This window comes from Dysidea avara, chromosome 5 (assembly GCF_963678975.1).
Source record: "Dysidea avara chromosome 5, odDysAvar1.4, whole genome shotgun sequence".
NCBI classification, from domain to species: domain Eukaryota; kingdom Metazoa; phylum Porifera; class Demospongiae; order Dictyoceratida; family Dysideidae; genus Dysidea; species Dysidea avara.
In genome coordinates, this window is record NC_089276.1 from 3,147,463 (window position 1) to 3,173,537 (window position 26,075).

The 26,075-nt window shown below is 39.6% G+C and overlaps 1 protein-coding gene across 2 annotated transcripts in view; it reads left to right on the forward strand.

Annotated features, from left to right (window-relative positions):
- The first annotated feature begins 10,390 nt into the window (after window positions 1-10,390).
- The window catches only part of LOC136255731 (receptor-type tyrosine-protein phosphatase S-like), a 133,059-nt gene continuing 117,374 nt past the window's right edge, over window positions 10,391-26,075 (forward strand). Inside the window, exon 1 of one of the 2 annotated variants that reach the window (XM_066048571.1) lies at window positions 10,391-10,545. In XM_066048571.1, the coding sequence (XP_065904643.1) occupies window positions 10,494-10,545 (52 nt within the window). In that variant the 5' untranslated portion in view covers window positions 10,391-10,493. The remainder of the gene's footprint in view (window positions 10,546-26,075) is intronic. The other variant, XM_066048572.1, reaches the window with a different exon arrangement.

Here is a 26,075-nt window from a genome sequence, read left to right on the forward strand (position 1 = left end):
GCTGAAGTGTTATTCAAGTTTGAGAGCTGTACAGTACCACTCTATACGGAATTGCCTATCATTTTAACTTCTGAAACTGTCCGGTTTACAATGATTGAGACCAGAAGCATTTAATCAGTTTTACCATATTCTTGTAGAGGGGGTAGGAACAAAACAGCTAAGAAAGGGACATAATTACTTAGCTAGTACCACTTGGGTAACTAAATGTTAACCTCGTATATATTTTTTGTGGGTTTGAAATGCTCCCACTACACTGCACACTCCCGATAACTTTTTTGAGTCCATCGGCTAAATGGTTTAGACGCGACAGAACAACGAATTCGCTAGGTACGAATCTCTGGCCCCGGTAGGCGCCTAAGTAGCTATTAACCTACCAGTATTAGTGGATTTAGGCGTATTTCAACCTGGATATTAAGCCTTCTCCTTCGTCTTCTACCATTCAAACACTTTGAAAATGGGCGGTTATTTGGGGGGTGCGCTCCAACGCGGATTGCTTTTAGCAAATGTACACGAGTAATTGGATCACGTGTCTCCGTTTCCAATCCCGGGTACGTAGTATATATAATCTATGCAATTTCACAGCTAGTTTGACTTTGGTTTAGGTGAATTTGTAATAAATGCTAGTAAAATGTGCATATTTTCATGAGTTTCTTGGCCAGCTGACAAAGTTTAGTAGCTATTTCAATCAGAGGTATGGCTGACTCCTCTACAAAGTGAGGGATTGGGGAAGGGGGGAGGGGGATTTGCCCCAAATGCTCCATCCTGGATCCGCCATTGCTGACAAGAAAAGCCAACTCTTCCTCATAGTGATGTGATAAGGTTGGATGCATAGTCTGTCTTAGTCTGGCGCCGCCCGCCCCTTCGCATAAAGTAAGGGTCTGGTGAAATACAGATACTAAATCATTTCTAGCGCCCAGATTCGGCGCTAGCCAATTAGTGCATGCCAATGACGTTCACACAGAAATCGCCTTGGCAACACAATTAGGGTCCGCAATCCGAAAAATCAACTTTCACAAATCAATCCCCCTACCATTGTGGGATATTCATTGTAGTATCCCATTGCTAGATCCACCATGAAACCGGAGGCACGATTGTTGTCTTCACAGAACTATCGATTTTAGTATTTCGTGAGATGCAAAAATTATTTTTAAAATTTCGTGCTCCACACAAACAACAGGATAGAACCTGCTGCTTAGCTAGGTATTATCTAGAGTTAATGTAGTTAAAAAGTACGCACAGTACTACGCAAATGATTCACTGGGTTACCGGCACAGGGTTGCTTTCTCTCAAAAAGCAGAAAACAAAATACGAATTTTCAAATTCAAACTGCCCTACCAGCCAAGATAAGAAAAGCCAACTCTTCCTCATAGTGATGTGATAAGGTTGGATGCATAGTCTGTCTATGCTGTTAGTCTGGAAAGGATCTGAGACTTCTCACCATCTGGGTGAAGAACGTCAAAATTTTCGTGCATCATTTCAAGGGATTCTCTCAATGGTACCAAAGTGCTTTCCAGTACTTCTGATGCCACACTGGTCACTTAATTTTGATTAGAATGATGATAAAAGATGGTTCAAAACGTTTGGTAGTAGTAGTAGTTGGTATTTCTGTGATTTCATAGGATGCAGTATACCAGCAGCTCACCAGGAGCTCCACCCAGCTCGAATCAAAAATGAAAGATTTTGTGCATTTTTCGGTTTGTTTTGGGATGTTTTGCAGCATAATGGTGATGTAGGGTGATCTAGTGAAGATTTGAAGCTGCTGTGGAGCATGAGAGGTGAACTCAATTTTGGACGATTTTGCTGCCTCCCTTGATGCATAGCTTAGAGCGAGACGTGGAAGCTGTGGATGAAGCAATAATTGACAACCACTATTATCAGACGTTCAGGGACATCTTTTGCCATAGTTTTAGTCTATAATTGATGATTGTTGAGGCTGCAGAAGCGCTGGAAATGGTTAGAAAGCGCGACACAATTCTTTGATGCTGCAGAAAATTTTGACGCTCGTCACCCAGATGGTGAGAAGTCTCAGATCTTTTCCAAACTAACAGCATAGACGGACTATGCACCCAACCGTATCGAAACACTATGAGGAATAGTTGGCTTCTCTTGCCCTGGGTGGTAGGGCAGTTTGAATTCGAAACTTCGTATTTCTTTGTCTGTTTTTTCAAAGAAAGCAACCCTGTGCCGGGCACCCAGCAAATCATTTACTTATTTCTGTGCGTAGTTTTCAACTACAACAACTCTGGATACAATGTGGCTAAGTAGCAAGTTTCATCCGGTCCTTTGTGTGGAGCACGAAATTTTAAAAATAAATCTTGCATCTTGTGAGATACTGAAAATGATATTTCTGTGAAGACAACAATCGTGCCTCCGGTTTCATGGTGGATCAAGCAATGGGATACTACAATGAACATCCCATCATGGTAGGGGGATTGATTTGTAGAAGTTGATTTTTCGGATTGCGGACCCTAACACAATGCTTTTGTTCGAATTGAAGTGCAATTATCTGACGTAACAAGCATTACGTGCGCTGTCTAATTGAATTCCTTTTGAAATGATTAGGTATTTGTATTTCACCAGACCCTTACTTTTTGCGAAGGGGCGGGCGGCGCCAGACTAAGTCTGTCTATGCTGTTAGTCTGGAAAGGATCTGAGACTAGTCTCGCGTAGCCAGACCGCTTTTTCTCCGTCACGGCGCTTATCGATTAGAGATTATAAGCGCCTACTCCGAAATAGGGTCTGGTCCAGAATCAATACGTAAACTCGTTTTCACACCCCAAGCAAGAGCTCGGGGTGTTTAATCAACTTTCGTCATAAAACGTATACTTCCTTTTAAATTTCAAGCCACGTACGCACTGGAAATGCCATGAACGATACCCGGTAGACTGTTGATGAGAGACACTGAGGCTGGTATTCTACGGTTAAAAAGGTAACGGATCGATTCCTTGTGAAAACGAAAAGGCTAAAGGCGAACTGAGCAAGGAATCAACCCGTGTTCTTTTTAGCCTTAGAAAGCCAGCCTCAGTGTTTCTTATCGACTCTACCGGCTATCGTTCGTGGCATTTCCAGTGCGTACGTGGCTTGAAAATTAAAAGGAAGTATACGTTTTAAGACGAAAGTTGATTAAACACCCCGAGCTCTTGCTTGGGGTGTGAAAACGAGTTTACGTATTGATTCTGGACCAGACCCTATTTCGGAGTAGGCGCTTATAATCTCTAATCGATAAGCGCCGTGACGGAGAAAAAGCGGTCTGGCCACGCGAGACTAATCTGAGACTTCTCACCATCTGGGTGAAGAACGTTAAAATTTTCGTGCATCATTTCAAGGGATTCTCTCAATGGTACCAAAGTGCTTTCCAGTGCTTCTGATGCCACACTGGTCACTTAATTTTGTTTAGAATGATGATAAATGATGGTTGAAAACGTTTGGTAGCTCCACCCAGCTCGAATCAAAAATGACATATTTTGTGCTTTTTTCGGTTTGTTTTGGGATGTTGTACAGCATAATGGTGATATAGGGTAATCTAGTGAAGATTTGAAGCTGTTGTGGAGCGTGAGAGGTGAAGTCAAATTTGGACGATTTTGCTGCCTCCCTTGGTGCATAGCTTAGAGCGAGATGCAGTCCGTTATTATGTGGTGTCCAGAATTTTAAAACATATTCTAATCGTTTACACGTGAGTAGAAAATCAAGGGGTGTCATGTAGGTATGCGCTGTAGGTATAGATCTGTGCGGCTTTGCAGTAACATAATTTATGCGGCTTACTCTGCGGCTTACTCTACCTTTACACTACCTATGTTGATGATCACTACCTATGCGGCTTACTCTGCCTTTACACATGGACTAGGTTATTTGTTGCTGTTATTATTGTTATTATTGTTATTGTTATTATCTACTTTACCAGTTAGGCACTGGAGGGTGTACACAGAAGGCAGAGCCTGTTCGAGGTGTTTACCCATAGCCTAGGAGCTATACCTAATGTTGATGATCTTTTTCACCCACTTGAGGATTTTATTAGACACAGCTTCATTCCTGCAGTAACTGGCCATCTACCACCCAGTGATTTAGATAGAGACTTTTTGGCTCTTCCCACTAGGATTGGCGGTATGGGTATTATCAACCCTATCAGAATGCCCCACCATTTACTTGAGTTGGAATCAGTCGATTTATTTGTAGTTAATGTAATTGCATGTATGTAAGTAGTTAGTTAATCATGTACGTGTGTATTTGATTTTTTCTTGGGGCTGGTCCCCCTGGACACATCAGTAATTACTGGCTGTCCAGTATAATTAAAATAAAAAATAATGTGTGCTTTTGAGTTTACCGCCTCTAACAAAGTTACCAAGCCTCTGCAATCCCTTCTGTTATCTCAAACCAGCACTTTCTCAAGTGATATTCGTGGTGAACAGCTTTTAATAAAAAATGAATTATATCACATGAAGTTTTCCATGACATCTTCTAACAAAGCATCTTTACTAGAAGGGGCTACAACTAGTCTAAAGAGATCAATTGAACTAGCTTCCGAAAATGGAGCTTCAAATTGGTTATCTGTTCTGCCTTTGCAGGAGTACAATTTTTCTCTTCACAAAACTGCCTTCCACGATGCTGTTGCGCTTAGATATGGATGGGATCCTGCCAGGCTTCCTCAACATTGCGCCTGTGGAACTAAGTTCACTGTTGAACATTCCTTTACTTGTCCCAAGGGTGGCTTCCCTTCTATCCATCACAACGAGATCCATGACTTAACAGCAAGCTTACTTACTAAGGTCTGCCATGAGGTGGATGTTGAACCACATTTACAACCTATTACTGGTGAGCAGTTCACCTTAGCCTCTTCAAACATTGAAGATGGTGCTCGACTAGATATTTCAGCCATGGTTTTTGGGGTGGCTGTTGTGAGAAAACTTACATTGATGTTAAAGTCTTTAATAACCCACACGCTCCTAGTAATCGTACCACCAGTGCCAGTGCCATTTACAGAAAACATGAATTGTGTAAGAAATGTTCATATGAAGCTCGCATACGTGAGGTTGAACAGAGTTCCTTTACTCCTTTAATCTTTTCAGCCACAGGAGGAATGGCTAATGAAGCAACCATGTTTTACAAACGCCTTGCTTCCTTGCTTTCAGATAAATGGGATTCAAATTATTTTTTCTTTATTATTTTTTTATTTATTATTAATTACTAGGCAGGCAGCACAGCTGGTTTGCCTAGGATGTAAATCACAGAATACATTACAATCAATAAGTTAAAGTATGTATGCTACAATGTGTATGTTACAGTTACTAATAATAAACACTGCATGTGTTGATTACAATTACTATTCATAAATAATAAGTTACAGCATACAGTACATACATATAATTGCTAGTTATAATCAATCAGTGAGTTATAGTGCATATATTACAATAAAAAAGAGAAAAAAGAAAAGTTACGATAATATAATTATACAATTAATAACTTACGTAGTTGATAAGTAAAATTATCTAGAGTAGCAGCTTCGATAGCAGAAATGGGTAGTAAGAAAAAAAACACGAAAGGATTTTAGAAAGTAACTATTATGATAATGATTAGTTCTAGCAGTAGGTATATTGAAGTGAAAATAATGTTGAAATCTAGTGAAGGGTGTGGTGGTAGTGGCTGTAATATAGGTAGGTATTTTTAGTGAAACTGAATTGTGTAGTCCTTGGTATAAGATAGAGAGCCTTGAAATTTGTCTTCTAATGTTCAATGCGGGCCATTGCAACTCTGAAAGCATGCTGGTCACACTGTTTTTCCAGTTGTAGTTAGATTTTACCCATCTGGCAGCAATTCTCTGCACCCTCTCAATGGCTTGGATATCTTTAGATAAGTGAGGATCCCAGACTGAGGATGCATACTCTAGTTTTGGTCGAATTAGTCCCAGGTAGGCAGCGGATTTAACTGATTCATCACAATTGTTTAAGTTACGTCTCACAAAGTTTAGTGACTTTATTGCATTACTAGTGATGTTGCTAATGTGTGGAGAGAATGACATTGATGAGTGGAATAGGACTCCGAGATATAGATGCTGATTTGTGCTGCTGTAATGGGGTGGATCCGGTGCTGCTTGTCCTTTTCACTTCTGAGGTCAGCAATTAGATGTCTGAGGGGTTCTAGCAGGGCCGCCCACAGGGGGGGCAACTGGGGCATTTTGTCCCGGGCCCCAGCCTGAAGGCCCCATGAAGGGCCCCTGAATACCTGTTTAAAAGATCGATATACTCTAATAGAGCAGTCAGATCTAAATACTTTAATAGAGCAGTCACAGTATTCTTCAGAGGAGGAGTGTAGCAAGCTTATAGATAAGGAGATATGGTTGGTGATGGGTAGTTATTGTCATTGCCAGCAGGTCGTGACCTTTTTTTTTTTTTTTTTTGGGTCTTCACCTTACAACTTGGGTCAAGGGCCCTGTCATGCTACAACCGGTCCCCCCAAAATCGGTCCCCCCGGACCAGTTGCAGCAACCATACTTGGTCCCCCCGGACTACTTGCAGTACTGCAACTTGTCCCCCCCGGACAACTTACGCCGCCACAGTTGGCCCCCCTCTGCCATAAGTGGTCCTCCACTGGCTTTATCATAGACTCGATCATAGATCTTTGAGAAGTCGTGGGGCTAGGCACAAAGTGCCCCCGACTGTGCCGACCTAGCTTCCCGGCCGTTCCACTGTGGTCTTCGAAGTGGCCTTATAATTACTAGTATGCGTACGTGGACAAGATCGAGATACTCTAATAGAACAGTCACCTAACATCTACAGTTGCATTGGTACATTTAGCCTGCTAAGAATATCTTGCAAATGAAATGCATGCGATCTTGTGTATGCCATTCTTTAGGTCTATAATAATAATAATCTGCTGGCACGATTGTCACTTTATGTCCCTATACCACTCTTGATCAATGTAGTCCACATAAAAAGCAGTATGATCTAAACCATTCAACGTAATTTTGTCTTACAAAAAGCTTTAGCTTCTGGGGGGCACAGATCCCTACTCCATATACTGGTGCACCCCCTTAGATAAACCCTGGATCAGCTGCTGTAAACATTAGGGGTAAAAACACTATAGCTAGCTATAGTACATACAGTGGAACCTCTCTTAACAAACTCCCCGAATTAAGGACACAATTGAAAAAACCTCCACAATAAGGACAAACATTTTGGTCTCAAATGGTCTGGTCAATACATTTTTACCTCTGAAAAAGGAAAACCTCTATATTATAGCAAAAAGTGGCCAAAAATTCTGTGTCCCACAGTGTCCATAATAAAGAGGTTCACTGTACAATTAAACTTGCAGCTTAATGCCGACGATAAATTACATATAAATGACATAATAACAAAACTTTAGCTGATACTATTATTAATAGTTAACTATTAGTGTTCACAGTATTGAGGTTGACTGGCACAATCCACTGGCACAGCAAAAGGCTACTGCATGGAGGTTTATCAGCTGTGATGCCTGAGCACATAATGTACCCACATCCATGCATTACAGCTACAGTGTTATATAGATGATGATGAAAAGTACAATGGCTTAATACACATCACGAAAATGCAATTATAAGAGGTTCTTGGAAAGGTAATCTTATGTCATTGATATGAAGCATGATTAAATTAGAAGCTGGATTTTCATAGAAGTACAGTAACACCTTCACTGATCTCATGCACAACACTATAATGCAGTCCATGATGTGCTGATATTGTAGTCATTAAGTCACCAAGAAGGTCAGTACCACCTGAATCAACAGCTATGTAGCAGTTGTAAACTGTAACTACAATTTTACCATCTATAATTAAATTACTCGAGCTCTTTACAGCTATTGACCATATCCAAGGAGTATAATGCATAAGAAGAGAATTTCATAATATCAAGCAAAAGAGATACCAGATATTGTTTTCAAGGATAGTTGTTTGTAATGATCATGTGATCGATAACTAACTCACTCACACTTAATTAATAATATTATTTTATATAACATGTATACTATTTTAGAGTCCTACAACTTTGAGTGGCCAGTACAATCTTCGTGATGAATTGTGTCAGTGCTTTTGTGAAGTGTTGTGTGAGCATGGTGAACCCTTTCCTATATACCCATGTGACACCCATGACCCTGTGTAAAATGGTGAAATATACAGTAACGTAAATAGTTGCATGGACATCAAGTGGAGTTTTCAGATTTGGTAATTATTTAGCTTGATTGGCTATTGATCCCCTACTGTAACACTGGCCAACAGTGAGGGTGGTTGGTCTGGTCGTAACAATGATGCTTTCTCACATTTATAGGTAAAACAGTGGATATTATAGAGAATCCACTAAATACAAATTTTGTCAATGCTGGTATGAATCTTAACTACGTGCAGGATTCAAGAAATGGAAATCGTGAAAGTACTAGCACTGACTCATTATCACAATAGTTTAAATAGAAATAAAGTAAAATTCCAATTCCACCTTTTCGTTCCAAAAATTTCTTGTACAACTCATTCAGCTTGTCTTTATCAGTAACCTCTACTGACTCCACACACACACAAGTCTGTTGACAACTGCTAAGTAACATTACTGAGTATACAGTATCTACTGTAATTGTATCTGATTTTGTAAGTCCTAAAATGTTAATCCTTGCTGGTTGTCACAATCAGTTGCTCCAAGTAACTGAAAAGCACATCAAGTTGTGAATAACAGATTTTAAAATGGAGAATCTACATAACTGAACAAATGATTTCTTATTTTCAACTAGCCAAGTTGTGTTTATACATGCATGCTGCTTAGGCTCATTGCCAGAAAGACATGCAGCCTTTTGCATTAGCTTTGGTTATTCTCTGCTAGGTTTGAGTTAATTTAGCCTATTATGCTTTTGAGCAGACTCAAAAATCCAACCTATTATGCTCAAAATTCAACATTGTTTTTGAACATTGAGAGGTGGTCAAGTTTGAATAGCCACCACATTGATTTTTGAAACTGAGATAATAAATGCTGCAGTGTTTAACCAAGTAAATAAGGTATAAGATATGGCTGGAATATAGAACAATAAAAAAGTACTATTGTGTGTGGTGACTCAATTAAACTATTATGTGTCACACTTTAAGTTTACTAACTTATTGGCTTGTAAGAACCACTTAAAGTAACCATATACTGCATTAGTTCTAGTATCATTAATGGAGAGTTTAAAGCCTGCCTGTATATACCATTTTTGATGAAACTGACATTTTAGTACATGCCGGCATGTTCAAAAATTATTGTCTGTAGCTATTGAAGCTGTGTATGAGGTGTGAAACATGCAGCTAATAGTAGTTCCTGATCACTGTCCAAGCCTTTTTTCCAAGTGAATTAATGGTTTTCACCATTGGTAGAACAACTGTCTAACCCATACTCCAGCCTAAATCAGAGTACAGAGATTAAATCATGTTTTATTATAGAACTGAGAAAACTATAGCCAACTGTTCAGTTGGTGTGTCATGAAAGTGGAGATGGTAAATTGAGCATTGCAAGTTACACCGAAGTGATGGAGGTTCCCAGAAGCTTTATTTGTAGCCTCTTCCAGAGATGCATCTTAGTGTTATCTAGTCACATACTGCTGGTAACTGCATGTGGGTGACTACATGACACTAAGCCATGTTATATTGGTGACTGTTCTGCTTGACTGACTGCTCTATTAGAGTATGTTTTGTTTATATTTTTGAAAAGGGGGATCAAAAGGGACACTAGTGCCCACAACGAATTACACGAATTAAGAACCACGTGCAAATGCAAAGCAATGCAATGTTCAGAATTATATGTTTAAGAATATAGGTCATGCACTCAAATTTCGCTTCACTGCGTATTTCGTGGAGGTCAGTGCGTTTTGATCAAGACGTTGAACTAGTACTGACTGCATGGGAAGCTGATAGTGGAGATTTCATTGGGGGGACCAGCTGCAGCAGGGCGGACCATCTGCAGCAACTTTACATGGTCCGGCCGGACTACTTGAGGCGCGGTAGTTGGTCCGGCCGGACCACTTGCGGCGGGGGACCACCTGCAGCGTGACAGCCCCACTTTAACTCTTTGCCCTGGGCCCCTTAATTTCTCTGGGCGGCCCTGGGTTCTAGATCCTCAAAGGGCTCCTTTGGCCACTCTTTAGGATCAGCACCAATTGACCTCATTCAAGTAGAGTCAAGCAGTAACTCTTATTGTATTTTTTCCCTCCTTTCTTTGTATGTTTAATTTGTTGTTTCTATTGGGTTACGTTAAAACAAAAAAGGTATAGATCTGTGACCGCGGTCAAAGTCTTGACCTGCCGAAATTTCGCTTTGACCTGTGACTAAGAGCTTTTTCCGACCTTTGACCGGTGACTTAGCGACGATATTTCAGCACCTTTCGATTGTGGGTTGGAGGCTTTTACCCTTGACCGTTGAATTGGCACGATTTTGGTGAACTTGACCTTTGACTTAGACTTTGACCGCGGTCGCAGATCTACCTACAGTGAGTGCCTGTGTGTCACTCCCTTGAAAATGGCTGTTGTGACGGCAGTCTTCACGTTCTTGTGTGCTGTTGTGTTACAAGGTATTAGTGTGTTAATAATAAATAACCTATTAAATGTTTTTATATGTGCGTTCCTACTTTTTCACAATAGCTAGCTAAGACCATAGATAGTATATACCTATGCTAAGACGTTACAGAGAATAATTGTAAGTCTAGAAAGCTAGCACGTAGCTGGGCGACCTTTCATCGCTAGAACACGTTAAGTGTGCGACAGCGGTGATATTTACAGCCATGGTATATTTTCAACCTGACATAACCATTGCGGTTTCCGGTAAAGTTTTGTGGCTGTTGTAGCGTAAGCGATCGATTGTCGACCACTATTCAATTTTTTTTCGATATTTTTTTTTGATAAAAGCAATATAGAACATGTTTTAATAACAACACATAAAAACAAAATAACGATTGTTCTAATCAATAAGAATACGGCTCTCCACTAAGCGCAGCTCGGTGGAGACAACGGGGAGCTCTGTTGACTGCAGCTTTCTGCTCCCACGAATGGTCAGTACAGCGGAGCATAATAGTGAGAATGATAAAGCACAGCGCATCCAGGAGAGTGTCTGGTTGTAAGACGTATTGTGCTTCTGTGATAAAAGATCTGCCAAACGGTTGTAGAAAATAGTATCCTCCTTGCCCAAACCACCAAAAGTTGAAAAAACAAGCGGGGTGAAAGATTCATAGTCAACATTAAGTATACGATCCCCATATTCTCGCTTCTTCTCGAGCTCATGTTGACGAAAAAGGGAAGTAACCCGGGTCTGATGATAACTTGGTGCGTTGGGATGGAAAACCCTGACGTTAAACAATGCACCTTGTCGTCTGCCCCAGAAGCCCCTTGCATGGATGTCAGCTCTTGCGGTATTACTGCAGTTAGCTGAAGATGGTGTAATTAGTTCCCCATTAAGTGGCAGTAATGGAGGTTGAACGGTAACATCATGACACACCTCTTGTAACCATTCTGCTGTTAAATCTCTCAGTTCATTATGGCGGATGAAAGTCAAGTCGACAAATCATGGCATGATCAACACCAAATGAAGTTCGACACACACAGTGACTTGGAATATTTGCTAGTTGCCAGCCATACCTCAGACACAATGCATCTCTAAATTCTTGTTTGTTCAAATGAAATCTCTGCTCTTGAAGTGGAAGAGCAGTTAACCAAAGTGAAGAACATTTAACACTGATTAATTCAATGGTTCGTTGAAACTGAGGATCTACACGAGACTTGATATTGGCTAAGCTAGAAGTCATTATTTGTTGTCTGGACTGACGGATGGTAGAGCGAGCCTGTTGAAGGCAAGGGATATGAAAGTTCTCAGTTTGCTGTTGTATCATAGCAACTAAACTAGCACTCAGCAACCTAGATGATGAAAACTGGGAATCACTACAGCAGGTAGGGTTGGTAATATTTAGTCCACCAAAGCGACAAGGAAGTGAAAGTAGTTCTCTCTCCACCTCAGAACTGGGCATTCGACCTGTTAAAGCAGGAAGGAAGTGTTGGTGAATAGCTTCTTCAAGTGGTTGAAAGAATGCACCCACTGATTCGATGATACGCATTACGTAATTCCAGCGATGCTTGATACTGTGGGTAAAAGCACTGTACGCACTATGAGGATGAGTTTCAGCAATGTTTGATAAAGATAAAATCTCCTCAGACCACATTTTTACTTTGTTAGAGACATAGCTTTCTGTAAATGAAACACTGCTTATTAGTATAGCTACTACAAAAATCAAATCAAAAGTGCATTAGCTAGCTAATCAAATGCAGGGTTGACTACAATTCTATAAAGTTTTCTGTAGGCTCCTGCTCCTAAATGTCACAGCTATTGTTTTCTTTGCTTCAAATGGCCAAATCACTCTTCTTAGATCTGCCAGCTCACTCCAATCTGTACAACGAGCGCTGCCATAGCTTATTTAATAAACAATTTATACAGCGAGTTAAGGCTTAACCCTAACAAGTTACATTAATGCATGATTATTAGCTAGACAATTAGGCGACACCTCCCACCCACACTGCGAATAGATACCCAACGCAGCTATGGTACATGGGTAGTAGTGTCCGGAATAATATGCAGTCCATTATTATGTGGTGTCTGGAATTTGAAAACATACTCTACTTCGTTACCACGCGGTTGTTACTGGCAATACCATAATTATATGGATATTGATCTTGATAATTGTGGAGTCCGATAGTATCCATTACTAATCTACTCCGTAAATGCAGTTACTATGGCAAAGGGAAAACCGAGGAACAGTCACCCTAATAGAGCATTCAGCTACGTTTTTAACTTACTCCATTATAGAATTATATGACATTGCAAGTTACTCTGTAGGGAGATCAGCTATAAACAGTTAATCTTATAGACAATTCAGGTACAAGCAAATCACCCTATAGAGAGTTCAGCTACAAATATGTTGCTGTAGAGATGCAGAACATTATAAGTCTGGGGTATAAGTCACACTGAAGAGAATTCAGCTATAAACAAGTCACCTTGTAGAGACAACAAGTCACTCTGTAGAGAATTCAGCTACAAACAAGTCACTGCATAAAGGGTTCAGCTACAAAAAAAACTGCCCAGTAAAGAGTTCGTCTAGATCAGCTACAAACCAGTTACTTTATGCAATGTTCAGCTACAAGTAAGTCACTCTGTAGAGAGTTCAGCTACAAACAAGTCACTCTGTAGTACAAACAAGTCACCGTGTAGCTGGAGAGTTCAGCAACCAATCAAAAAAATCACTCTGTAAATAGTTCAGCTATACAAACATGTTATAACTCTATAGAAAAAGTTATAACTCTATAGAGAGATCAGCTAGACGCAATTAGTCATCCAGTAGAGAGTTCAGCTGCAAACATATCACCCTGTAGAAAGTGCAGCTATGAGCAGATCACCCTGTAGAGAGTTCAGCTAGAAACAGTCATCCTGTAGAGAGATCAGCTAGAAGGATCACCTTGTAGAGAGTTCAACTACAAACAAATCGCCCTGCAGATAGTTCAGCTACAAATAAGTCACCCTATAGAGAGATCAGCTAGAAGAAGTTACCTTGTACAGAGTTCAGCTACAAAGAATCCATCATATAAAGAGTTTAACTGCAAACAAATCACCCTGTAGAAAGTTCAGCTATGAACAGATCACCCTGTAGAGAGATCAGCTAGAAGAAATCACTTTGTAGAGAGTTCAGCTACAAAGAAACCACCATGTAGAGAGTTCAGCTGCAAACAAATCATCTGTAGAGAGTTCAGCCAGAAACAAGTTCACCCTGTAGAGAGATCAGCTAGAAACAAATCACCCTGCAGGGGCGTAGGGAGGGGGGGGTTCCCGGGGGGGTTCAGGAACCCCCCTGTAAAATTTAGACTTCTGCAAGCAGGATCCTAACACACCATTTAGTGTGGCAGGACAAATTGAGTGAGCAATATAGTGTAATGGCACAGCACAACAATTGATAAAACTTACATTCATCTCTCAGGGAAGATTTACAGAGGTAACATGAGCCCTCTTCAAAATTTGTTAAAAGGATCGATATACTCTAATAGAGCAGTCAGGTATACTCTAATAGAACATGCATGTAAATATCCATGTCCATAATTATGAAGATTTTCAGACATTCCAACATTAAATGCAAAACTTAGCATGACCTTATACTGCTATAGCTTTGGTGTGCAGTGTTTAAAGATATAGAGCTCCAGTAATTTATCACTTGTGTTATGCAAAATGAATTCATGCTATGCATATTTGTGACCGGATTTGCGAAAAGGGGTCTTCCACACACATCCAATTCTATGAACTTGGAAGACCATAACTCAGTGTTCAAATAGCCTGAAATTTTCTTCATCCATTAAGTCTGAAATTTTCTTCATCCATTAAGCAGTGTTGGTACTCACTGCTGACCACATTTCATGTCATTAGCCTTTTCCAATCTGAAGTTATGGTTTATCAAAGTTGGTAAATTGGATGTGTGTGGAAGACCACTTTTCGCAAATCCAGTCACATTTGTATAGTTATATTGTTTTGATTGTCATTTGTATCAGTGGATTCATGGCTCCTATACCACAGTGAGATATAACCATCACTTACAGATTACTATATGTGGCTCTATGTGTTATGCTGTCTGTTTCCACTAGGTGACTTTATCTAGTACTACCTTCATCCTAGGGGCACTTAATGCATCATAATTAATGTACTTTTTGCATAAAATATAGCAATTTGCTGAGTTTTGATTTATTAAAATATTAAAAGCTCTCAACAGCTGGGGGCTGTGCCCCCAGACCCCTGCTCTAGTAACTCAATGCTGGTGCTGGAACCCCCCTTCAAAAAATCCTGCTACGTCCCTGCCCCGTAGAGAGAGCAGCTACAAAGAAACCATCCTGTGAAGAGTTCAATTACAAACAGATAACCCTATAGAGAGTTCAACTAGAAACAAGTCACCCTGTAGAGAGATCAGCTAGAAACAAGTCACCTTGTAGAGAGATCAGCTACAAAGAAACCATCCTGTAGAGAATTCAATTGCAAACAGAAAACCCTATAGAGAGTTCAGCTAGAAACAAGTCACCGTGTAGAGAGATCAGTTAGAAACAAGTCATCCAGAGATTAGCTAGAAACAAGTCATCCTGTAGAGAGATCAGCTAGAAACAAGTCACCCGGTAGAGAGATCAGCTACAAAGAAGCCATCCTGTAGAGAGTTCAATCGCAAATAGAAATCCTTATAGAGAGTTCAGCTAGAAACAAGTCACTGTGTAGAGTGATCAGCTAGAACTAGAAATAGGTCATCTAGTGATCAGCTAGAAACAAGTCACCCTGTAGAGAGATCAGCTACAAAGAAACCACCTTGTAGAGAGTTCAATTACAAACAGATAACCTTCTAGATAGTTCAACTAGAAACAAGTCATCGTGTAGAGAGATCAGCTAGAAACAAGTCATCCAGAGATCAGCTAGAAACCAAGTCACCCTGTAGAGAGATCAGCTAGAAACAAGTCACTCTTTAGAGAAATCAGCTACAAAGAAACCATCCTGTAGAGAGTTCAGCTACAATCAAGTTACACTATAGAGAGATCAGCTAGAAACAAATCATCTTGTAGAGAGTTCAGTTGCAAATAAATCACGCTGTAAAGAATTCAGCCACCCTGTAGAGAGTTCAGTTTGTACAAGAGAGTTCAGCTACAAAGAAATCACCATGTAGAGAGTTCAGCTGCAAACAAATCACCCTGTAGAGAGTTCAGCTAGAAACAAATCATCCTGTAGAGAGTTCAGCTAGAAACAAATCACCCTGAAAAGAGCTCAGCTATAAACAATGAGAGTTTCAGCTACAGTTTAAGAAGTCACCTTATTAACTACAGTATGTGATAATCATCATTCAATGTTAAATATACAAATATTTCATCAGACAAAAGCTATACACACAATTACTTCCTTTCTTCCACAATTCCTTACAAGTTAAAAGGAAGCAGCATCAAAGCCATATAGCCAGTTTTGTGACTTGCAATACAAAAAGAAGTGATATCTAAACCAAAACAGCCAAGCTGTAAAAAAAGAGTGCGGTCCCCAAGGTGAAAAAAGATGTGAAATCCAAGGTGGCAGCCAAGAAATGGCTGTGATGGTAGGTTAATGGTAAAAATTTTAATTACGACAATTCAGGTGAATTTGGTGCCGAATCCTAGTGGAGGAGGCAACACAAATTCACCTGAATTGTCGTAATTAAAATTTTTGCCATTAACCTACCATCACAGCCATTTCTTGGCAGCCACGTTGGATTTCAAATCTTTTTTTTACCTTGGGGGCCACACTTTTTTTACAGCTTGGCTGTTTTGGTTTAGATCAAGACACACGATAGTGTGTCGTGCGGCCCAAGAAGCCGGCGTGCCACACTGTGAGTATATTAACAGGAAGAAAGAAAATGCAATTTACACACCTATGTAGCTCTGTGATCCCTAATCCGATTGGAACCAAATTTGCTACAGACGTGCCGGCCAGTTATGGGAGTCTACATACCAAATTTGAAGAAAATTGGTCCAGCCATTTCCGAGATAAGAGCGAACACAATTTCATTTTAATTTCTTCGTTTTTTTTCTTCTTCATCTTCTTCATTTCGCACACTTCGCAAAATCTGCCATAAAACACGAATGTGTACTCGGATAGGGCTGCAATTTGGCACACTTGAAGGGCTCATTAAGGCAAATCTCAGTACCAACTGTGGTAGGAATCCGATGAACATTCACGGAGTTATAACCGATTATGTGCGTAAAATAAGGTTGAAGGTCTGTCACGCCTACAGGGTAAACCCCTTTGAGGAATGAGTTGAAAATTGATATGTAGATGGAGTAACCATCGTAGGAGTGCCTTTTTGTTGTTTGAAAGGAATCGAGATAAAGACCATGGCGATATGACACAAAACCCAACCTGTCTCAAAATTATGCAATCGATTTTTATGAATAAAAAAACTATTAGTTTTCACATCTACCAGGTAAACCGCTTAGAGCAATGAGCTGAAAATAAGTATGTAGCTGGAATAATCATCATAGAAAGTCCTTGCAGTAGTACAGAAGAATCGGATTACAAAGCACTGAGTTATGATTCGAAAGGCAATACGTGTAGCAAATGCGAGATCGAGACACTCTAATAGAACAGTCACCCTAATAGAGCATTCGGCTACGTTTATAACTTAGAATTATATTACATTGCAAGATATTCTGTACGGAATTCAGCTACAAACAGTTAATCTGATAGACAATTTAGCTACATGCAAGTCACTCTGAAGAGAGTTCATCTAGAAACAAGTCACCCTGTATCAGCTAGAAGAAGTCACCTTGTAGAGAGTTCAGCTACAAATAAACTATCATGTAGAGAGTTCAGCTGCAAACAAATCACCCTATAGAGAGTTCAGCTACGAACAGATCACCCTGTAGAGAGTTCAGCTACAAACAAATCACCCTGTAGAGAGTTCAGTTACAAAGAAACCACCATGTAGAGAGTTCATCTGCAAACAAATCACCCTGTAGAGAAGATCAGCTAGAAGAAATCACCTTGTAGAGAGTTCAGCTACAAAGAAACCATCATGTAGAGAGTTCAGCTGCAAAACATCAATCGCTCTGTAGAGATTTCAGCTAGAAGAAGTCACCTTATAGAGAGTTCAGCTGCAAATAAATCACCCTGTAGAGAATTCAGCTACAAACAAATCACCCTGTAGAAAGATCAGTTAGAAGAAGTTACCTTGTAGATAGTTCAGCTACAAAGAAACCACCATGTAGAGAGTTCAGCTGCAAACAAATCACCTGTAGAGAGTTCAGCTAGAAACAAGTCACCCTGTAGAGAGATCAGCTAGAAACAAGTCACCCTGTAGAGAGTTCAGCTAGAAGAAGTCACATTGTAGAGAGTTCAGCTACAAAGAAACTACCATGTAGAGAGTTCAGCTGCAAACAAATCACCCTGTAGAGAACTCAGCTACAAACAAATATGCCCTGTAAAAAGATCAGCTAAAAGAAGTTACCCTGTAGAGAGTTCAGCTACAAAGAAACCACCATGTAGAGAGTTCAGCTGCAAACAAATCACCCAGTAGAAAGTTCAGCTATGAACAGATTACCCTGTAGAGAGTTCAGTTAGAAACAAGTAATCCTGTAGAGAGATCAGCTAGAAGCATCACCTTGTAGAGAGTTCAGCTACAAACAAATCACCTGTAGAGAGTTCAGCTACAAACAAATCACCCTGTAGAGAGATCAGCTAGAAGAAGTCACCTTGTAGAGAGTTCAGCTATAAAGAAACCACCATGTAGAGAGTTCAGCTGCAAACAAATCACTTTTAGAGAGTTCAGTTAGAAACAAGTCACCCTGTAGAGAGATCAGCTAGAAACAAGTCACCCTGTAGAGAGATCAGCTAGAAGAAGTTACCTTGTAGAGAGGTCAGCTACAAAGAAATCACCATGTAGAGAGTTTATAGTATGTTCACGTTGAGCTGAATCCTGAAAAACAGCTAAAAATTAAAAGTGGATTTTTTCTCAACAGAGTTAACATTTCAGCCAACCAGATGATTATTGGTAACAGCAAAGGTGTCAACAACAGACACATACGTTTTGGCTCCATTACAAGTTCGGGAAAGGGCTGTAATGGACACTGTATTTATATGGCTTCCCCGTAGGAAATGTATTGTGAAAATTTTGATTGGCCATAAATATTATGTCAAACATTTGAATAAAAAGATTTTGAAATATTTTTAGCCGGTCAAGCAGTACTACAAATGAGCCAAATTTCAAGATCATGTGTAATTGCATCCATGAGTTATTAAATGTTTTTTAGGATTCAGCTCAATGTGAACATACTATACAGTAGCTGCAAACAAATCACCCAGTAGAAAGTTCAGCTATGAACAGATCACCCTGTAGAGAGTTCAGTTAGAAACAAGTCATCCTGTAGAGAGATCAGCTAGAAGTATCACCTTGTAAAATATTCAGCTACAAACAAATCACCTGTAGAGAGTTCAGCTACAAGCAAATCACCCTGTAGAGAGATCAGCTAGAAGAAGTCACATTGTAGAGAGTTCAGCTATAAAGAAACCACCATGTAGAGAGTTCAGCTGCAAACAAATCCCCTGTAGAGAGTTCAGCTAGAAACAAGTCACCCTGTAGAGAGATCAGCTAGAAACAAGTCACCCTGTAGAGAGATCAGCTAGAAACAAGTCACCCTGTAGAGAGTTCAGCTAGAAGAAGTCACATTGTAGAGAGTTCAGCTACAAAGAAACTACCATGTAGAGAGTTCAGCGGCAAACAAACACCCTGTAGAGAACTCAGCTACAAACAAATCGCTCTGTAGAAAGATCAGCTAGAAGAAGTTACCTTGTAGGGAGTTCAGCTACAAACAAATCACCCTGTAGAGAGTTCAGCTACAAAGAAATCAGCATGTAGAGAGTTCAGCTGCAAACAAATCATCTTGTAGAGAGTTCAGCTATGAAAAGATCACCCTGTAGAGAGTTCAGCTAGAAGAAGTCACCTTTTAGAGAGTTCAGCTACAAAGCAACCACCATGTAGAGAGTTCAGCTGCAAACAAATCACCCTGTAGAGAATTCAGCTACAAACAAATCGCCTTGTAGAGAGACCAGCTAGAAACAAGTCACCCTGTAGACAGATCAGCTATAAGAAGTTATCTTGTAGAGAGTTCAGCTGCAAACAAATCACCCTGTAGAGAATTGAATTACAAACAGATAACCCTGCAGAGAGTTCAGCTAGAGTCAAGATAACCCTGTAGAGAGAATCCTGTAAAGAGTTCATCTACGTACAAGCAAATCACCCTGTAGAGAGTTCAGCTACATTTTAAGTCACCCAGTAGAGAGATCAGCTGCAAATTATGCTGTGGGGATTAATTGACATGTAATAAATATCTAATCCAAAACAGCCAAGCTGTAAAAAAAGTGTGCGGCCCTTAAAAAGGCTATGGTGAAAAGAGATGTGAAATCCAAGGTGGCGGCCAAGAAATGGCTGTGATGGTAGGTTAATGGTAAAAATTTTAATAACGAAAATTCAGGTGAATTTGGTGCCGCTTGGTCTTGGCACCAAATTCACCTGAATTTTCGTTATTAAAATTCTTACCATTAACCTACCATCACAGCCATTTCTTGGCCGCCACCTTGGATTTCACATCTGTTTTCACCATAGCCTTTTTAAGGGCCGCACACTTTTTTTACAGCTTGGCTGTTTTGGATTAGATTTCATTTCTTTTTGTATTTGTATACCCCAACTATGGCTGGCTTTGAGACTTTATAACCTGTCTTCTTTTTCTTTATCACAGGAAGAAGAAAAGATGAAGAAGATGTACTTTAAATATTTTATCAGTAAATGTACAAATTATATATATAATACATATATTGATTACAGAAATCTCCATGGTGGTTTCTTTGTAACTGAACACTCTACAAGGTGACTTCTTCTAGATGCTCTCTCTACAGGGTGAATTGTTTGTAGCTGAACGATCTACAAGGTAACTTCTTGTAGCTGATCTCTCTACAGGGTGATTTGTTTGTAGCTGAACGATCTACAAGGTAACTTCTTATAGCTGATCTCTCTACAGGGGGATTTGTTTGTAGCTGAATTCTGTACAAGTGATTTGTTTGCAGCTGAGCTGTTTACAGAATGGTTTCTTTGTAGCTGAACTCTCTACAAGGTAACTTCTTCTAGCTGATCTTTCTACAGGGTGATTTGTTTGTAGCTGAATTCTCTACAGAGCGATTTTTTTGCAGCTAAACTGCTGAACTCTCTACAATGTAACTTCTTCTAGCTGAACTCTCTACGGGTGGCTTGTTTCTAGCTGATTTCTCTACAGGGTGACTTGTTTGTAGCTGATCTCTCTACAGGGTGACTTGTTTCTAGCTGAACTCTCTACAGGATGATTTGTTTGTAGCTGAACTCTCTACAAGGCAACTTCTTCTAGCTGATCTTTCTACAGGGTAATTTGTTTGTAGCTGAATTCTCTACAGGGCGATTTGTTTGCAGCTGAACTCTCTACATGGTAGTTTCTTTGTAGCTGAACTCTCTACAATGTAACTTCTTCTAGCTGAACTCTCTACGGGTGGCTTGTTTCTAGCTGATCTCTCTACAGGGTGACTTGTTTCTAGCTGAAGTCTCTACAGGGTGATTTATTTGTAGCTGAACTCTCTACAAGGTAACTTCTTCTAGCTGATCTTTCTACAGGGTAATTTGTTTATAGCTGAATTCTCTACAGGGCAATTTGTTTGCAGCTGAACTCTCTACATGATAGTTTCTTTGTAGCTGAACTCTCTACATTGTAACTTCTTCTAGCTGAACTCTCTACGGGTGACTTGTTTCTAGCTGATCTCTGTACAGGGTGACTTGTTTCTAGCTGAACTCTCTACAGGATGATTTGTTTGTAGCTGAACTCTCTACAAGGTAACTTCTTCTAGCTGATCTTTCTACAGGGTAATTTGTTTGTAGCTGAATTCTCTGCAGGGCGATTTGTTTGCAGCTGAACTCTCTACATGGTAGTTTCTTTGTAGCTGAATTTTCTACAATGTAATTTCTTCTAGCTGAACTCTCTACAGGATGACTTGTTTCTAGCTGATCTCTGTACAGGGTGACTTGTTCCTAGCTGAACTCTCTACAGGTGATTTGTTTGCAGCTGAACTCTTTTACATGGTGGTTTCTTTGTTGCTGAGCTCTCTACAAAGTGACTTCTTCTAGCTGATCTATCTACAGGATGACTTGTTTCTAACTGAACTCTCTACAGTGTGATCTGTTCATAACGGAACTTTCTACTGGGTGATTTGTTTGCAGCTAAACTCTTTGCATGATTGTTTCTTTGTAACTGAACTCTCTACAAGGTAACTTCTTCTAGCTGATCTCTCTACAGGGTAATTTGTTTGTAGCTGAATTCTCTACAGGGTGATTTATTTGAGCTGAACTCTCTACATGATGGCTTCTTTGTAGCTGAACCCTCTATAAGGTTACCTTCTTCTAGCTGATCTGACTACGGGTGACTTGTTTTTAGCTGAATTCTCTACAGAATAACTTGCAATGTAATATTACTGAGTAAATTATAAATGCAGCTGAATGCTTTATTAGGGTGACTGTTCTATTAGAGTATCTCGATCTCGCATTTGCTGCACGTAGTTGCCTTTCGAATCATAACTCAGTGATTTGTAATTCGATTCTTCTGTACTACTGCAAGGACTTTCTATGATGATTATTCCAGCTACATACTGATTTTCAGCTCGTTGGTCTAAGCGGTTTGCCTGGTAGACACGAAAACTAATAGTTTTTTATTCATAAAAATCGATCGCGTAATTTTTACACAGGTGGGTTTTGTGTCATATCTCCATGGTCTTTATCCCGATTCCTTTCAAACCACAAAAAGGCACTCCTACGATGGGTGCTCAATCTACATATCAATTTTCAACTGATTCCTCCAAGGGGTTTACCCTGTAGGCGTGACAGACCTTCGACCTTATTTTACGCAAATAATCGGTCATAACTCCGTGAATGTTCATCGGATTCCTACCAAAGTTGGTACGGAGATCCGCCTTAATGAGCCCTTTAAGTGTGCCAAATGTCAGCCCAATCCGAGCACGCATTCGTGTTTTATGGCGAATTTTGCGAAGTGTGCGAAATGAAGATGAAGAAGAAAAAAACGAAGAAATTAAAACGAAATTTTGTTCGCTCGTATCTCGGAAATGGCTGGAGTGATTTTCTTCAAATTTGGTATGTAGACTCCCCTAACTGGGAAAATTTGGTTCCAATCGCATAATTTGGTTCCAATCTCTAGAAAATTTGGTTCCAATCGCATAAGGGATCACAGAGCTACATAGGTGTGTATATTGCGTTTTCTTTCTTCCTGTTAATATACTCACTGTGTGGCGCGCCGACTTCTTGGGCCGCACGACACACTACCGTGTGTCTTGATATGCATTATATATATAATTTTGTACATTTACTGATAAAATCAGAATGAGTTAAAGTATTTATAAAATCTGCTTCATATTTTTCTTTTTCCTGTGGTAAAGAAAAAAAATATAGGTTAAAAAGCCCCAAAGCTGGCCATAGGCCGGCTTTGGGGTATACAAATACAAAAAGAAGTGAAATCTAATCAAAAACAGCCAAGCTGTAAAAAAAGTAGTGCGGCCCTTGAAAAGGCTATGGTGAAAAAAGATGTGAAATCCAAGGTGGCAGCCAAGAAATGGCTGTGATGGTAGGTTAATGGTAAAAATTGTAATAACAACAATTCAGGTGGATTTTGTGCCAAGACCAAGCGGCACCAAATTCACCTGAATTGTCGTTATTAAAATTTTTACCATTAACCTACCATCACAGCCATTTCTTGGCCGCCACCTTGGATTTCACATCTTTTTTCACCATAGCCTTTTCAAGGGCCGCACTCTTTTTTTACAGCTTGGCTGTTTTGGATTAGATCTTATAAACATATATTATATTCCTCAAATCATATGTCAGTTAAATGGCATCGATCAGGGCAAAAGACTTTACCTGCTATGCTAAACGATGCAGAGAAATGCAGAGAAATCTACATGCCATTTTGGCTAAATGTGGAAATTTTGTTTGATTTACTTTCCAAAACACAAGTGGGTCTTCTTCTTGCGGTGTGCAGGGTGAAAGGATTTTTCAACATTGTGTTTAAATCATTGGAAGTATTAGCAGTTGCTGAGTCAGATTCATTTATTAAATCACCAAAAAAGGTTTTTATTTCTTGGCTGGGGGTTCAGATTCTTCCTCGAAATTTCAGAAGCGAAGTATTTGCACAAAGTGTTTTAAGTTTTTACACAAAGTATTTAAGAACAAATACAAATACATGTTGTTTCAAAACTTCAAAATACAAATACTCAAAAATAGTATTTAAATACAGCTAAATACAAATACTTATGTATTTGACCCCAAGCCTGTTGCCATACTAAAATTAATATTAATTGTATTTTATATTGTAATACTAAGTTTGCAGCTTACCTGAATCCCAGAGCAGCTGATAAAAACTTATTAACACTACTAAACAGCAGCAGGGTATGGCGACAGAACAAGTAATCAGCACAAAGAACAAGCTAATAGTATATTCACAGCTGTTGTGATTTGTATTTCCCGTGAAATGATAGTTCGCATGCGCGAGGATACTGTTGTTGTACAATGCATTTTTCGTCGCTAAAACTAAGGATAGTCAATCAAGCTTGCTTTATTTTGATGGTTTTACACAGTAGTTAAACATATTTTTGAGGGTCAATCGTAGAGTTTTATTGCACCATTGCTCGAGGAAAAATGTTACAAAATTGTGATAACAGGGTCACAGACAGCATTTCATTGCCCAAGTTATTCTAGAGATGTGATGCTATCGTACTTCGCCTGATAGTACCTAGCTATTATATTTTAAAAGCGTTTAAACGTTGAGTGAGTTTTGTGGCAGTTGTTGTGAGGGTGATATTGGCGACAAGTCTCGTCAACTTTAACCACATTTAGTAAGTGTTGAGCTGAATAAATGGGCTGTTTAATCCTTTGAGGAAGAAATACAGACTGTAGTGAGTGTATATAAGTCTGCACATTGGGCTACACTGAGTGAAAGGCTGCTTTTTTAGTCTGTACATCCCACTTCTGTGTCCCATGAAACGTGGTAATCCATAACGTTATCTACTACATGACATACAATGAAAGATTAGAGCCATCAGAATAGTATACTTATTACATGCAAGTGTAAGAATTTTACAAGCTAGTAAAAATTATTAGTGCTTAAACAAGGAGGACCATCACCTAAAGCAGAAAACTTAACCCCTATGCTGGAGTAGTGCTTTTGTCTACTAACATAATTATAATTCATCACTAGTGAACTTCTATAACACTGCATCAAAGGAAAGACAACCTTTAGTGCTATCCAAAGTTGCTAAAAATATTGTTTAGTGGAGTTTTCTCCATGTGTTCAGGCAATCATAATTCAAAGCAGTTAAGGCTGGGCTTGATTGTAAGGTGTTGCAACAAATGCCTTTTGCATATTGCAGTACATACAATGCACACATCATGGATTTACCTTCATGTGTATCTTCTTTTCAATAATTCGCAGTAGCACATCAATTTTGTTAATAATATAACGGAAATGGCCCATAATTATTTGTGCTGCACCTCTGACAGTAAGGTGATCAGTACTAAGCTTTCTTCACATGTTATCCATGTGAAGGGCTGTGTAACAGTTGAAAGCTAAGTACATTGTTTTGTTGTACCCTTACATTATTATAGCAACATACATACCCTTTCAGGCTGAAGCAGTAAAAAATCAAGCTTGTAGCCTTAGCTGTTATTGATTTGCACTTGCCTTAAGGAATCAGTCAGTTAGTTGGGGCGAGCCAGAGCGAGCCCCACACTGGCAGTAAACAATGGACCATCATGCGTCAAGTTCCCGAGTGTTTATGCAACAAACACGGAAAGGCCCACACTGTTAGTAGTTCATTAGACTGTCGTACGACCGTCACGTTCCCAAGCATTTACACAATGAACACGGAAAGTCCCACACTGTTAGTAGTTGATTCAACCATTGTACAACTGTTACTTTTCCAAAAGTTTACGATAGTAACTCCGGCACTAGTGCACATGGTAAGATGTGACTTTTATTGCACGTGACACGTTGATTATGGTGAGTAATGTTGAAAGTGCAGAAGAGAGGGAAGAAAGACTCAGAAGAAGAAGAGACTGTGATAGGCTTAGAAGAGAAAGAAAACTGAAGAAGAAACATAAGCAAGGTTTGTTGTGGATAAACGGATGAAGGTACTTCAAAAACTGATGAATCCATCATTGCCATGCAGTCCAACAGTTGATATACACATGTGCAAACATATGTTCTAATTAAAGTACAGTACTATGTACAGCTGTATCATGCTGATGTTATGCAAATGGTATGACACTTTACAAAAAAATAGTAGCTACAGTAGAAAGTACCTTACTACCTTCACCCAGCCTTTATCTCTCAAATTGATAACAGGAGCATAATGACTGACTGCTTGAAGTACCCCACCTCAACCTTTAAGCAGCCCTTTCCTGACATCATAAGTGTATCAAAAGTGCCAGCAGATTAATCTTACAGC